This window comes from Aspergillus stella-maris (assembly GCF_047715825.1).
Source record: "Aspergillus stella-maris strain CBS 113639 unplaced genomic scaffold BDV14scaffold_90, whole genome shotgun sequence".
NCBI classification, from domain to species: Eukaryota; Fungi; Ascomycota; class Eurotiomycetes; order Eurotiales; family Aspergillaceae; genus Aspergillus; species Aspergillus stella-maris.
The window spans coordinates 82,569-97,180 of record NW_027396884.1 but is presented as its reverse complement, the minus strand read 5'-3'; the positions used below and the strand labels follow the sequence as shown (position 1 = coordinate 97,180).

General features: G+C 51.2%; 7 protein-coding genes across 7 annotated transcripts; 3 read left to right on the top strand and 4 right to left on the bottom strand.

The window, feature by feature from the left end:
* Nucleotides 1-84: 84 nt before the first annotated feature.
* BDV14DRAFT_154704 (allantoinase alX) lies at nucleotides 85-2,192 on the bottom strand. Its single transcript, XM_073766655.1, has 2 exons — nucleotides 1,484-2,192; nucleotides 85-1,432 (listed from the first exon to the last, which is right to left on the bottom strand). Exons 1-2 carry the CDS (start codon nucleotides 1,976-1,978, stop codon nucleotides 380-382), a joined length of 1,548 nt encoding a protein of 515 aa, XP_073622909.1. The 5' UTR covers nucleotides 1,979-2,192; the 3' UTR covers nucleotides 85-379.
* Nucleotides 2,193-3,750: 1,558 nt separating this feature from the next.
* Nucleotides 3,751-5,745, bottom strand: BDV14DRAFT_212087 (amino acid permease/ SLC12A domain-containing protein; the record flags this gene model as incomplete). Its single annotated transcript, XM_073776237.1, has 7 exons — nucleotides 3,751-4,044; nucleotides 4,093-4,334; nucleotides 4,390-4,864; nucleotides 4,923-5,134; nucleotides 5,182-5,271; nucleotides 5,322-5,565; nucleotides 5,620-5,745. The coding sequence occupies 7 exons, from the start codon at nucleotides 5,743-5,745 to the stop codon at nucleotides 3,811-3,813; spliced, it is 1,623 nt and encodes a 540-aa protein (XP_073622908.1). The 3' UTR covers nucleotides 3,751-3,810.
* Nucleotides 5,746-6,217: 472 nt separating this feature from the next.
* BDV14DRAFT_205224 (class II aldolase/adducin domain-containing protein) lies at nucleotides 6,218-7,204 on the top strand (the record flags this gene model as incomplete). Its single annotated transcript, XM_073774687.1, has 3 exons — nucleotides 6,218-6,477; nucleotides 6,545-7,076; nucleotides 7,127-7,204. The coding sequence occupies 3 exons, from the start codon at nucleotides 6,218-6,220 to the stop codon at nucleotides 7,202-7,204; spliced, it is 870 nt and encodes a 289-aa protein (XP_073622907.1).
* Nucleotides 7,205-7,229: 25 nt separating this feature from the next.
* On the bottom strand, nucleotides 7,230-9,380 carry BDV14DRAFT_212083 (Zn(II)2Cys6 transcription factor; the record flags this gene model as incomplete). Its single annotated transcript, XM_073776236.1, has 3 exons — nucleotides 7,230-8,189; nucleotides 8,245-9,092; nucleotides 9,167-9,380. The coding sequence occupies 3 exons, from the start codon at nucleotides 9,378-9,380 to the stop codon at nucleotides 7,230-7,232; spliced, it is 2,022 nt and encodes a 673-aa protein (XP_073622906.1).
* A 499-nt stretch (nucleotides 9,381-9,879) lies between these two features.
* BDV14DRAFT_193385 (phytanoyl-CoA dioxygenase family protein) lies at nucleotides 9,880-10,855 on the top strand (the record flags this gene model as incomplete). Its single annotated transcript, XM_073771775.1, has 2 exons — nucleotides 9,880-10,053; nucleotides 10,109-10,855. The coding sequence occupies 2 exons, from the start codon at nucleotides 9,880-9,882 to the stop codon at nucleotides 10,853-10,855; spliced, it is 921 nt and encodes a 306-aa protein (XP_073622905.1).
* An 84-nt stretch (nucleotides 10,856-10,939) lies between these two features.
* BDV14DRAFT_183722 (NmrA/HSCARG family protein) lies at nucleotides 10,940-12,290 on the bottom strand. Its single transcript, XM_073770410.1, has 3 exons — nucleotides 11,908-12,290; nucleotides 11,431-11,848; nucleotides 10,940-11,366 (listed from the first exon to the last, which is right to left on the bottom strand). The coding sequence occupies exons 1-3, from the start codon at nucleotides 12,079-12,081 to the stop codon at nucleotides 11,029-11,031; spliced, it is 930 nt and encodes a 309-aa protein (XP_073622904.1). The 5' UTR covers nucleotides 12,082-12,290; the 3' UTR covers nucleotides 10,940-11,028.
* Nucleotides 12,291-13,757: 1,467 nt separating this feature from the next.
* Nucleotides 13,758-14,528, top strand: BDV14DRAFT_205220 (uncharacterized protein; the record flags this gene model as incomplete). Its single annotated transcript, XM_073774686.1, has 1 exon — nucleotides 13,758-14,528. The coding sequence occupies one exon, from the start codon at nucleotides 13,758-13,760 to the stop codon at nucleotides 14,526-14,528; it is 771 nt and encodes a 256-aa protein (XP_073622903.1).
* Nucleotides 14,529-14,612: the final 84 nt, after the last annotated feature.

Below are 14,612 nucleotides of genomic sequence, written 5' to 3'. Positions count from 1 at the left end.
TCTATCGCAAATGAAACTGAAACTGAACCCGAAAGCTAAAGTAAGACAAAAAAAGAAACACAAAAGTCTAAACTAACAATGCATGGCATGCAACGCAATGCGGAGCTCAAATCAAATGCAGATGCAGATGCTGGTGATTCATTAGTGTGCGGTATGTATGGGTATCATGAGTCTCGCTCTTGTCTTTGACATGATTTATGGTCGTTCTTGTTCTCGTTCTCGTTCGGTCGTCATATATATATGGATATGAATATCGATTGGTTTCCGCGAGGCAAGCAAAGGCGCATATGGAAGACGCGTTTGGGGCAGCGAGTCTGGTAAATATGAATGAAGGATAGGAAGGATATGTGCAGAGGCAGAAAGAAAAGAGGAAAAGAAATCAAACCCGTCTCTCGAGCAACAAGCCACCAGTCGGCGCCTTGACAGTGAACCCATCAGCACGATTGAAGATCTGCTCTCCCCTCAACCAAGTCTCGCGGACCATTCCGCGCATCGTGCGGCCCTGGTAAGGCGAAACCTTATTGCGGAAGAGCATGGTGCTGGGCTCAACAACCCACTCTGCCGTGTCGTCGAAGACACAGAAGTCTGCGTCATAGCCTGGGACGAGGTCGCCTTTGCTCTTGTGCAGACCGACTTGGGCGGCTGTGTTGGCGCAGCAGAGGCGGACGATATCCTGGAGGGCTTGCTTGGTGGTTGTGTCGTTTGGTGACGAGGAGAGGCCCTTGCGGCGGGAGAGCTCGGTCCAGAGGATGGGGAGACCCAGGCCGACGGAGGAGATGCCGCCCCAGGCGGAGAGGAAGCTGCCTTCATTGGCGGCGTTGGTGGTGGCGCTGTTGGCGGGTGCGGTCTTTGATGAGGAGGCGCAGTCGGCGTGCTCGTGGCCGCCGCCGGGGATGTGTGATGGGAGGAGCTTGAGGTTGGGTGTGCAGGGGGAGTGATCGGAGACGATGGTCTTGATGACGCCGTCGTCAGCATGGCGGTCGAGCTCGGCCCAGAGGGCATCCTGGTTGGACTTGGAGCGGATGGGCGGGCAGCACTTGTGGCGGGTATCTCCGTCACGAATCTCCTCGGCGGCCAGGGATAGGTAGTGGTAGCAGGTCTCGGCAGTGATGGGGATACCCTCTGCACGGGCTTTGCGAAGAAGAGGAATGGCCTCCATGGCGGAGAGGTGAACGATGTGCAGGGGAAGCTTAGGTGCTAGGTGAGACAAAGAGAGAATCTCTTCAACGGCGCAAGTCTCATAGGCCGAAGGACGAGAGGCTAAGAAGGTGGAGTAGGCCTCAGGAGCACCTTCAGGCATGAGATCGGGTGCCTCGGACGGCGTTTTGGGAGGAACCATCTCAGCATGGAACATGAGCGTCGTAGGCTCATTAGCCAATTCGACCATGGCCTTGCGAACATCTTCTGACGAGACGGCAGGGAACTCGTCGACCTAAACAGTGTTAGTATACATTGACCACCAGATATCTGATAAGAAGCTTACCCCGCTGTCGATAAGGAATCCTTTAAAGCCACAGACGCCCTCGCGGACTAGCGCCTTGAGCTCGCCAGCATTGCCAGGAATGATACCGCCATAGAAGCCGACATCAACCCAGCACTTGCCCTCGGCAGCCTGCAGCTTGATCTTGAGGTTCTCCACCGTTGTCGTGGGAGGAATAGCATTCAGGGGCATGTCAATGACGGTCGTGACACCTCCAAAGGCCGCAGCCTGGGTGCCGGTATAGAAGCCCTCCCATTCCGTCCGGCCGGGCTCGTTCAGGTGGACGTGAGCATCTACCAGGCCGGGAAGAAGCACATACGGGGAAAAGTCAGTGTAGGGGGTGCCATCGGGGAAGTCAGAGGCGGGGATGACCGAGTCGAAGACGGCAGTGATTTTGCCGGTGGTGCGGGAGACAACGAGGGTGGCGGAGGTCAGACGGCCGCCGACGACGGCTCGCGACGAGGTGAAGACGGCAATGGACGGGATGTCGGCGTTCATCGTGAAAGTGGTCTAGAAACGAGAGAAGACAAGAAAAAGGAAGAGAACGGAAGTGAGAAGCGCCCCAGAAGAAAAAGGAAGTAGAAGACGAGGACTGGAGGGCTGAGGTGGAGGGAGAGAACGAGAGAGAGAGAGTCTGGCTGGAGATAGCGCAGATAAGGAGATAAGAAGCCAAGCAAGGAGGCGTGGGAGGAGTTGCTGATAGAGAGATAAGCCATTGTGCCTTTATATAGCTCACTACGCACTACGCACGACTGGCGAACAATCCATCGAGTAACGGAAACTGCAAAGAAACTTCTTTTGCGGGTCCACCTGAGCCAGAACCAGAACCAGAGCCACAATCAGAGTATCCATTGTTTCGCCTCGGAAGCCTTTGCCCCTACCCAAAAGTCATACAAACGTGGATTTGACGTCCTTAGGCAAATCCTTTACTGAGTAGCTCCTGAGCAGTGGCAACTGACTGGCAACTGGCAACTTCAACACAATCTGAAAAAGCAAAGTCCTTCTTCTGCGAATACCCTCACCATTACCTATTTAGTCCCACACCGCCCGAACTAGCCCCGAAGTCGGACCCTGAATGCTCCGAGATCTGGTTCGAGCGGATTCATCGGCCGCCTCCGCCATCCGGCTCACTGCGCTCATGCGCTGCCTCACTGCCCCCAGAGTATAATTACTCGATCGATTCCTCAATCTTGGTCCTGTTGAATTTCCGTGACTCGATCGAAATTGACGCCCATTACAAATCTGTCCGACGGTAATGGTTCACAATGACTCCGCGGAGGATGTGATCGAGTAAGAAATTGCTCGAGTCTCATGGCAATATTAATAATGGGTGCTGATCGTCAGCTTGACTCGATTCTTCACTGCGACGCGACTGCGACTGCGACTCCAACAACAATCCCGACTTGAAGCCATCGGCGTCCTCCGGTAACCACCACCACCACAATCACAAAGTTAGATTGAAGATGTTCTGGACTGTTCTTTGTTCACTGGATCTGTATGACTTGGTCCTCGTGACGACCCCGGGCTCAGACAACCCCAACCGCAACCTCCAATACAGCAAACACCGAAGGAAAAGGCCTGGAAGGGACAGCGGTGTCACTCAGTCTCCTGCAGTCTGCAATCTGTATCTGCAGGCTGGAAGCGTCCGTGCCCGCGTCCATACCGCGTAGAATCGTCCAGACCACGGTAGGGGCATTTGCTGACAGGAACAGGCTGTGAGCGACAGTCTTTCACAGTATTGGAAAATTGGAAAGTCGTAGATAGTGGTGCCGACACCCGATGTTATCCGTAGACTGATCCCTGGATCCCTGGTCCATCCTATCCTGTCTCCTTAGAGATGCAGAACGGTCCAGCGGTACAGGTTGCGTGGCAGCGTTTGAGTTGGGTATCTTCTCGCTTTACTCCGTGAATTGCCACCTCACTCGCACTTTGGAACGAGCACTTTACCATCGCTAAAAAAAAAATCCAATGGCGATTCTAGTAAATTCAAGATGTCTGGAATACCGAACGGAAACCGTTTCCACTTGAATTGTTCTTTGAGAATGTCTTAGTCTTGACATCAAGCTTCAAATGCGGGGGCGGGGTTGATAAAACCGATAAGATAGCTCGATGTCGCTTATCGCCGCGGGCACTGGCAGGGAGGTTATCGGCGTCGCCTTCCCGATAAGGATTCTGGGAAGCTATCCCAACTAGTCGCTTAAATGTAGCGGTTTTGTGGCATTGCTTTTAACTAGCTAGCTATAATTATACTGTAGAATAATGAATCTCTAGCCCATTTCTACTAACCTTGTATCTTTGACGCTCCCGAAAGGGTACTGCATAGCGTCCGCCTACCAAAGCTTCATATAAGTCCCAACTCTCCTCCAGACAGACCGACTGTAGTGTTTTTCCAAGAGCAAAATCTCCTCTGCTGATACTAGCCTCCTTCCAGTCACCAGATCAGCCGTCGCGGGGTCGCGCCATGGTGTGCGCAGGATAATCTTGTACAATGCTGTAGGCACGACAATAACCAGGATGCCGAGGATGTATGTGAAGAAGTTGTACGCGGCAAAGCCTCCGCCACCCTGTCATAGTGTTAACATGCGGGATTAGGGAAAGGTAAAGCGACATACCACTGGCTCGATGGAGGCATATAAGAGGCAGACAAGAAGTAAGACAGAAATCAACATGACAGTGGCTGGGGCAAGAGGACAGAAGGGCGACTGCCAGCTGTATGACTCCCTGAAGAGAGGCATATTCTGGGCCTTGACGGCCGCCCGGAACCGGAAGGATGTGAAAGCTGTGATTGCCCAGTTGATGAAGAATGATGCGCTGGTGATGGATATGAACCAGTTGAGGACTTCGTATCCGCTGCCTGTTATCGCTTAGTATTGAGTCTTCAAGTTGTGTAACATTGAGAGGGCATCTACCGTTCAGACTGATATATGTCAAAACAACTCCAACAACAGCAGTGATCGAAAGCGCCCAGCGCGGACGGCCCTGGTCATCGACATTGGCGATGAATGATGGAATGAGCTTTTGTAGGGCCATGGTCCGTAGAATCCGGGAGGGGAGGTAGATGCATTCTAGAGCGATAGCCATGATGCCGATTATCATGCACGCGTTGATGATATCTGGGACGCCCTTGATCCCGGCGTTACTGGCAGCAATGACAAATGGTGAGGCGGCGGACCCTGAGCCACCAAGAAGTCGGTCATCTGATGACGGTACGATCACGGAGACTAGAACAACTGAAACCATGTAGAAGACGCTCACGCGCCAGGGAACAACATTGGCGGCGTGGGCCATGGACCAGCGAGGCGACTCTGCCTCTCCGCCTAGTACACCAACGTAGATCTGGTCGCCGACGGCCCAGACAGCAAGGAGAGCAGCATTGGCAAAGCCCTACGATATATTAGCATGGCCTTTTCCTGTGATTTGACAGTGACATGGAATATCCTACCCCGAAACCATTCTTGAATACCGGATGATCTGTCCAAGTGCTCCCATCACTAACCGTACCATTCGGGCCGGCACCGCCAATTATGGCTAGGCAGACGACGGTATTAAAGAAGAAGAGAAACACTTTGACCATTGATGCAGCATATTGACACCAGGCAAAGTACCTGTTTGGCATCAAAAACACCACCAGACAGACCACAATGAAGATGGATACTAGTCAGATGTTAGACCAGGGCCACTAAGTGAACAGGAGTACATACACAATGCAGCCTCCGGAACAGCATTCTCCGCCCAGTAGTTGACCAAGACGACGAAGAAGGTTGCTTCTGATCCAAAGACAGCCGTCCATCCTGGTAGGTGTCAGCTTTCCTCTCCGCAAGGGATGATCCAGAAATTGTACCCAGCCATTCGGCCAGGCCGGCACCGAAGGCCAACGCTGGGTCAACCCATCGATCAGCGTAGTCGATGTAGTTGCCAGAAGTTGGAAAGGCAATTGTCATTTCTGCGATAGTTTGTAGTTGGGCCCAAACGCCAATGCACACGGCGAAGTATGCTATGATCATGTTGCCCGGTCCGCCATTAGCCAATGCCTTGCCTGTGCCAATGAACAGTCCACTGCCAATATTGGAGCCTAGAGAAATGACCTGCAAAAGTCAGAAAATTGCCAGCGGATACAATGAAAGGCGACATGCATGAACTTGTCGTGGAGTAAAAGACCGGTGCAACTCTCCATGGCTCTCGGTCTCACCAATCTGGACGCTGACAGTCCGCTCCAAATCTGCTTCCGCCTCGGAAGAGCCTTGCTTTTTATGCTCGTCACTCATGTTGGAAGATGGGTGTTGACAGTAAAAACCGGAGATTATTGAATTCAAGCGGAAATGGTGCAACCAACCAGTACATATGCATGATGCGCATGATGACACCGGCCGAGGCGCGCATTTTAACCCTCGCTTATCAACAGGGGTAAGCTGCTGGATGATAAGATTAATGATATAACCGGAGGTCTGACGGGCTACTGCAAGAAGCTACCCAGGTATAGCTGGAAAGCCTGGAATCCAGCCCCTTGGCTTATCGGTCTGGGGATGGGGGTCTCCACTCAATCGATAAGTTGATAACAGCCTCTCTTCGGACTCGCCTTCCTCGTCCTACTTGAAGAAGGCAGGGCCGACAAGGGCCAGCCAATTGGGAAGCCATCTGCGTTGGGATGTCGTACAATAACGCTGGCTGGCTCACTTCTCTGCCTCCAAAAGAATACCGAGCAGTGCAGTCCTTTCCGCGCTTATCTTTATCGCAGAAATGGCACCTTCGTTGGACCAGCGAGACCTAGCCAAGGATGTTGCTGTGAACAAGAAAGAAACGGCCTTGGAGAAGCTCTCGCAAGGCGTTCCGCTTCCTGGGGTCCCCAAATTCACCGATGTTGAACTCCAGAGGCAGCATATGCTCAACCACATGGCTGGGGCGTTTCGGGTATTTGCGAGACAAGGGTTCGTCGAAGGGATGAGCGGTCATATCTCGTTGAGAGACCCGGAGTTCCATGATAGGTTCTGGACCAATCCGTACGCTTCAACCCACCTGTTCCTCCTTCTTCAAGTAAACATACCACTGACCGGTAACTGATTCTAGGCTTGGTCTCCATTTTGGCCTCATCAACCCGTCAGATATGATACTCGTGGACGAGGCCGGTGTCGCTGTTGGAGGAAACACAACGCGTCCAGCAAACGCAGCTGGATTTCTCATTCACGCGGCCCTCCACAAATCGAGACCAGATGTCAATGCTGCATGCCATTTCCATACTGTTTATGGCAAAGCGTGGTCTGCATTTGCTCAACCTCTTGAGATGCTGAATCAAGATGTGGCAATGTTTTACGGCAAGGCGCAGAGCGTCTATAAGGAATTCGGTGGCGTAGTGCTAAAAGAGGAGGAATCCGCTGCATTAGCCGATGCTCTAGGAACGGAAGGAAAGGGGATGATTCTGAGGAATCATGGACTACTTACCGTCGGAAGCACAGTTGACGAGGCTGCCTATCTCTTCATGCTGATGGAAAAGAGTTGCCAAATCCAACTTGCGGCTGACGCTGCCGCTGCATCAGGTCGCCAGAAGGTCTATATCGATGATGAAGCCGCTCGTTTCACGTTTGAAAACACCAGTGAGGCTGTGAGTTCCCCTGAAACACCTTCTCGACACACGGTCTAATGCACAATTAGGAGAGTCTATATGCTGAATTCCAGGGCTATTTGGAATACGAGAGCGCTATATCTCATGATGGTTACAAAGCTTTATAAGGTCAATTGGCGATGAAGTGGAATTCTAGCTAAGCACTAGGACTCTCATCTCACTGGATTCTCCCAGAATAGAATTCCAGGAGAGGTTCTGCTTGCCGGGAAGCATTCTGGTGGCCCAGACTTTTTGAATGGCTTTAAGGGCGACTTGGAACATGAGTACGCCGTTTGAGCGAGTGGACTTTTCTAACCACTCGGAGATTTGTTGCCTGGACTGGGACGTTGTCGCTTCGCAGCCTGCGATGAATGCAGGCCAGCAGATATCCGACGACCGATCTTTATGTCTCTCTTTATGTTTGTCATATTCTCTCAGATGATGAATCGTCTGTTGAACATATGGTTGCAATGTGATAACGTTAACATCCCTGATAGAGCGGTAGAAATAGATCATCAGAGCGTTGTAGATAGCTTGCGTAAGATGATATGGAAAGCGTTCCTTCAGTGGTGGTGTATTGATAGGATCTCCAGGGTAGGTTGTTTGGTTGTAGTAATCATCCCAGTCACATATCCTATTTTCAAGCTCCTTGACCCTATCTGAAAATGTGTCGTGGTCCATGCTTCTGCGTCTTCGATGACGAAGTCGCTCTACTTCAGTAGCCATCTGCGTTGTATCCAGAAGCAACTTGAACAATGAATCTGGTATCGAATAGATTTGTTCAAAAGTAGACTTGGGAGGCGCCAGGCAGCGCATAAAGTCCAAATCCAGGGTATCGTAGGTTCCAATCAGCTCTCCCATCAAGACTTCCCACGTCGTAGACTCTGGGTCAAGATACGAGTTTGCACTGAAAGGAATGTGATCGCGAGAGCTGTTATTCAGGTTGAGATGGTGGATTCGAGTACCTTCTGTTAATACCCGCAGGTACACATAGATACTATGGAGCATCTTTACTTTGCGTGATTTCTGCACTTTGGGAATCCCATAGAGTGTGATGACCTGCTCGACATCACTAAGATAATGTGCCGCATTCTGCATCTCCCCGCTTACAGCCTAAGAGCATGATGTCAGTTCAAGACACTCAGCTAGGGATCAAGATAATGCTTACACATATGGTAACCATGCTCAAGAGCGGCATGAGAATGTCCTTGTACTTATCCTTCTTGGGCAGACCTGATGAGAGATGACGGAGCGCTTTCTGAAGCCTTTTAGTTGCCCGTTGGCGGTACACGTTTCCAAGCGCATGCCAATTCTGAGCGGAAAAATGCGGCGAGGCACAGCCAAGAATGTCGAGGCTAAATGCGCTGATAGCCAAAACAGCGAACAATAGTGACACCTTAGCATCGCTGCTGTCTCCCCGGAGAGCAATCTCGCCCAAGGTTGAGCTGACGTTGGGTATGTAGAGGATCTCCCAAGGTGTTTTAGTCTCAACGGAGGCTGGAGTATACAGGGTCGTCCTGATGCTTTGATAATGATCCAGCAACAATCTTGCAATAGGCATCGCAAAGTCTTCCAGATCAGGTGGCGATGACATTGATGGGCCCAGAGAGATAAGTGCCGGAGTGGTAGGAGTCCGCATTACAGGGTATCTTTCGTGGGTAGCATGAAAAGAGTCAGCTTCTTCTGGGCCTTCACTAGCCGTAATCATTTCATCTGGCACAAGAAGATCGGGTGACCAAGGTGAAGTTGGAACGTCGCCCTCATTAAGCGCGTCGTCTAGGTTATTCGAAAGCATCCGCCATAATTCAAGGTCAGAAAGGTCCGGAGGGGACATTGACGACGGGTTCGACTCTGGCTTGGCATCATCGCACCGGAATGCATGGAATGGGCCGTTTGAAGTAGTTATGCCACTTTTTATTGCAACTGCTTGGTAGTCGAGCTGGTCTAAAGCTGCACTGAGGGAGGTTCCTGATGTAAGAGAAAGCAAGTCCGTCGCATTTCGAGCCTGCTGCCTCCCTGATCGCGAAAGAAGTGTTAGCCTCAGACTATACAATGCTTGGTCCCCATCAGGCAAGCGCGAGCCCACCAACCTTTGAACAGAGGTTGACGCCTCACATGCATATCCAATTCAAACTGTTCCTGTTCTGGACCGAAGTTCTCCAACGTTTTTGTTGGTAGCCATAGGAAACGAGGAGGGGTCTCTGGAACTAGGCATTCCGCGGACCTTTGCTTGCACTGAGTGCACTGCGGCAGAAGACGATCACATCGCACCTTTCTCGTGCGGCAATTGAAGCATGACGCCATCACAATCACTACTCGTGGACAGTACCTAGGTACCTCTTGGTCGACTGCGCGCAATACCGGCAACGGCTTCCTGATAGACAGATCAACCAAATAAGAAGCCGATATCTTGAAGTTCTGTTGTTTCAGTGTTGGACAAGGTCAGTCATCGTCATTGGATAGAGATAGGTTGCTGGAGTAGCTGTTCAGATCTAACCCCGCATCAATAAGCCTGTTCAATTTGGAGTCAATTGTCTCTCCAACAAAAGTCGAGTCGATGGCAATCAACTATCAAGAGCCGGGACGAATGCACGATTAGGTACCTGGAGACAAGGAACGGCCCCACCTACCGAAAACAATGAGCGAGATACGCTTGTGACGATAAGCCGATACCTCCTCTGTACACCATGTCCTCGATATTGCAGGCGACTACGATGAGGCCGGTCTATTTATTAAAGAGCCCTGATGGGTTATGGAGGCCGTTGCCAACATCCTCACCACGATCTTTGACACAATTGACACGATGGGTATCGAGCTCGCTCACGTCCAACGCATCGACCGTTCCGACGCATCGGCGATTATCCAAACCATCAAACAAGATGGATGTTGTATTATAAAGAACTTCACAGACGTCGAGACGGTAAACAAGGTCAACGCCGAGACCCGACCGTATCTTGAAGCAGACAAGCCTTGGAAGGTATGTCTTCCAGGAATTAGGCTACAAGGTGCAGAACGGACACTAACCGGTACAGGGTGACCTCTTTCCTCCGGAAACTCGACGATGTACAAACCTTGTCGGAAGAAGCAAGACTGTGCGAGATACGTGGATCGTCGACCCTCTCATTCGCAGGATCACGTCAACTTTCATCGACAAGACCACATCCAATTACTACGGAGAGACCAAACACACATACACCAGCGAGGCTATCCTCTCTATAGCAATGACCTTTGACATTGGGCCTGGCGCCAAAGCCCAACGACTGCACCGCGATGATAAGAACTTTCACATCGACCACCAAGATCAAACAGAGACTGGCTACCAAGTAGGATCTGACGTGATGATGAACTTTATGGTGCCGGGTGTCAAGACGACTTATGAGAATGGAGCAACTCTCGCCATTCCAGGCTCTCATCTATGGGATTCGGACCGAGTGCCCAAGACAGGTGAAACAACAGTAGCCGAAATGGATGTTGGCGATGCCTGGGTGATGCTGGGCGGACTTTACCATGCCGGCGGAGCAAATATAACCTCGCAGGACCATAGAATCCTGAACGGATTCTTCTTCTGTCGCGGATACTACCGCCAGGAGGAGAACCCTTACCTGTGTAACTCCGCCGCAGATGTACTTTCTTGGTCACCAGAAGTACAGAGGATCATGGGGTACGAGCTGTCCAGTCCGAATATCGGGTTTGTCCATTTCAAGACGCCAATCCAGCATATTCGGGGAGACCGAATTGAGGAGTTTGGGGACTTTGATGCTTCTCAAGAAGCGAAGTGATAATTTTAACATGAACTTGACTTGTATAGCTGTATCAGAAGCCCTTTGAAACGAATCATTGATGACTTTAGTACATTTTACATTCGGAGATCTAGATACTTAATATACCACTCGCCCATCTATGGCCCATGCCATCAGCCCAAATACTAGGCCCCAACCCGAAAATAGAGAAGTTAGGCAAATGACCCCTTATTAGCCTCCAAAAACTCCTTCCAAGTCGTCGCCTTAAAGCCCGCCTCAGCAAGCAAACCCTGGCTCTCTTCCAAACTCTTCCCATTGTAGTACCCCGGCTCCTCAACAAACAGGTGATTCTCCAACATCTCCAGCCCAAGATACCCTGGCATAAAGCTCTTATACGTCTCGTTGTCGACCTTGACAAAGCGCGTCTTGTGGCCCGTGACCTGCTCAAACTCTTGCAGGATCCGCGTGACGGTGTAGTACTCTATCGCGGCGAGGATCTGGCGCCCAGAAGTCTTGGAGGGGTTCTTCAGGGCTATGGCGACGTATTTACCTGCATTCTTTTGTTAGTATCTACTTTACCTATAGTTAGATAAGTAAGCAGATAAACAACTCACCCAGATCATTATCAATATCAACAAGCGGAAACTTCGCATCCTCAGCAACAGGGTAAGCAAGGCTATAAACACCGTCTTCACCCCGTCTAATCATCCCCATAGATGTATAATTCGACATGAAGTACCCCGGGAGCACGAAAGACGCATTTAGACCTAGAGACCGGATATGCTTCTCGACCTGCGCCTTCTGGTCGAAGTGCGGGACGTCCTTTAAGCGCCCGCCTGTTGTCTCGGTGACATTTAACAACGAGGAGAAGATGATGTGCTGTACGCCAGCCTGTTTTGCGGCCTCCGCAACAGCCTTCCCCTGCTCGAGCTCGACGGTGGAGTTTTCAGTCCAGGGGGGGTTCGTGACTAGGAAGACGGAGTGGGTGTTTTTGAGGGCTTTGGCTAGGGAGTCGAGGGAGGTCATGTCGGCCTATATCCGAGTGAGTTTGTGAGTGGTGTGATTTGGAAGTAGAGGTGTGAAGTACATACGCTGACTACTTCCACGCCCTTGTCGGATAGGGCTTTGGCGTTGGGCTTGGTGATGTCGCGGGTTATGCCGCGGAGTTTGTAATGCGAGGAGAGGGTTTTGTCGGCGAGGACGGTGCGGATGACGGAGCCGCCCTGGCGACCTGTTGCTCCGAAGACGGTGAGGAGTTTGGACATTGTGTTGTGTTTGTGTTGGATATAGACTTGGTAGAATGGGTAGACTGTAGAGCTAGTATGGTGTTATAGGAAGAATGATGTAGTAACAATGTTTGAATTCTGATGAAGGAGAGAAAGATGAATTCCCAGGATACCACAACCCTTATGTACCTTTCGATCGTCAATATAGTACGAGATCTAGATTGCACCACGATGCATCTTGCTCCGCTATGCGCCGCGCGCAGTATAGATCTTCTGGCGAATGACATCAGGACCTGCTGATTGTCAGGCACCAAGGCACCAGCTGAATAAGGGTCGGTGGTTCGGGCTTCCGCGCCCCGTTGAGCCCCGTTCGCGACCGATGGCTTGGCTGATAAACAATGTCCGATGCGAGCGCCGACTCGCGATGAAGAACACTTTGGAACAAGGACGATTTGACCCTGGCTTATACGTGATTATGCAGAAGTGATCACTAATCTTCAAGTGGCAGTTGATGAGGTTGGTCCAGTATATCGCTGTGGTAACAATACCGCGACAGCAACACGTCGTCGCTCTCGCGGCTGCAAGATATATATTCCTATAGAAAGGTATCGTGCCTCCGTATAAAACCTATGTTCCTTTGCTAATCAACGTCTAGAGGTCTATTCAATGTACATGAGAGCATCTGACCAAAACACCGCTGCGGTTACTGCCTCGGGATACCCTGCCCTAATTGCGATACCGAGGTCGCGGTAGCAAGCCAGGCCACGAACCCAAGTTGAGAGCGTACGTCAAACGTGAAGATGGAACGAAAAGCCGGAGTTCAACGCATCGAGAAAGGTCTTTGTGGTAGAGTTCCTTGCCTATCGACCAAGGGAAGCCGCAGCATATACGAAGGATGTCACGCTTCATCGCTCTTTCTCACAGAATGAATGGCTTCGAACGTGTTGCTTGAACTCTCAACGCATGCCCTGGAACATTTACCCAAGAACAATGTCAATGGGGGAGCTACTGGACAGGTACTGAGAATTTGTGCGCGGCATTCTTGTGGTTCATGATATCGACAGGGTGCGCCGGGGCGTTTCCAAAGAATTATGCTATCATAGATGCTATTCGACAGAAAACTTTCATGTCGGTCTGTACCCGTAAGTACTTTATATAGCAAGCAGTGACGTTTGTCATCAGGCCTGCCATAACTCAGGAACAGGAGCCACTTTGTGTTGGTCCGGAGGAGTTTGATATACTTTCTGCCATGCTCCTACCAAACAACTGAGGCCGCAACACCGCTCCGACAGGACAGGGACGCTCAGCCAGAGATTGGAAGAGCTCGTACCTGTCATGCATCTGACCAAGCGCTGACTGGTGGGAGGGGAACGGCATCCTGGTGCCTGTCCTGAGCCGTAAGAGGATTCCGCCGCTACTCCCACCTGCTCTCCTTGAGATCTTCAGTTTAGCATCTCACACCTCCTGAATGTCAATACCCCCCCGTCTGAAGTCCTGAGCCTCGACAACCATATTACTCGATGAAGAATCCTCAACATATTTACGTATCTTTATTATTACTATCTTTATTGTCATTATATTCATCTGCGACTGCCACAGCAGCTTCATCTTATATAGACAAGCCATCCGGTAATACTGTGAACAGCTTGACGCCCGAGTTATCACTTCGACCTCTACCCGTACCGTCCCTCCATATTCCCACCAAGCATACAGTCATGCCCCAGCAGATCCGCCAAGCCTGGGACCAGGCTCATCGAAATGGCGAGGAAATTCAACTGGACTACCGCCGGGTCGTGCTGCACAGTACGGATGAGTATCCGCTGATCCTCATCGACGAGACAATCCAAGCGGCAAAGTTCGCGCAAACGGCCCTCAGTTCAGACTGCCAGTTCGTCGTGTTTGTCGATGGCTCGGCTAGGCGCAGATCTACCTCTTCACCCTCACCACCATCTTTTCCGTCATCGCCCCTGTCCCCGGGGGACTCCTCCCCTTCTTCCTCTTCTGCTTCCCTAGATTCCTTCAGCACCCGGTCTCCATCTCCCGAATCACCAACACCTCGTAGAATGGACGGTGGCGCCGCCGTGAGCTACAACGAGAAGGGCACTGGTTGGGAAGCTAAAGGGTTCCGCTTACCAGGTGTCGCGTCGTCAAGTGAGGCAGAGATGCGTGCCATTGAACAAGGATTCGAAGAGGCTTTGAAAAGAGCCAAGAATCCGGCTTTCAGGAAGAAGATCATCCTGTTGACTGACAGCCAACAAGCGATGACAGCACTGGCAAAACACCTGAAGGGCACGACTAAGTGGTCGGAGGCAGATGAGGCAGCGTCCTACAAAGCTCGTCAGTTGCGGCAGCTCGTGGAAATTGAAGTGCATGGGTTAAAGCCATCTGGGGACCAAGCTTGGCGCTGCTGGACAGACTGTTGCCGGTTGAGTCGCGGGGATTGCGAGCCAATCTATGGCTCGTCACTCAAAAGCGCGAGCATTTGAGCTCGCGGAAAAAGTGATCCCAATGGAGGAGCCATACAAGATAGTAGCCGGGTTGTGTGAGAGTGATGGAGACTAGCATCTTGG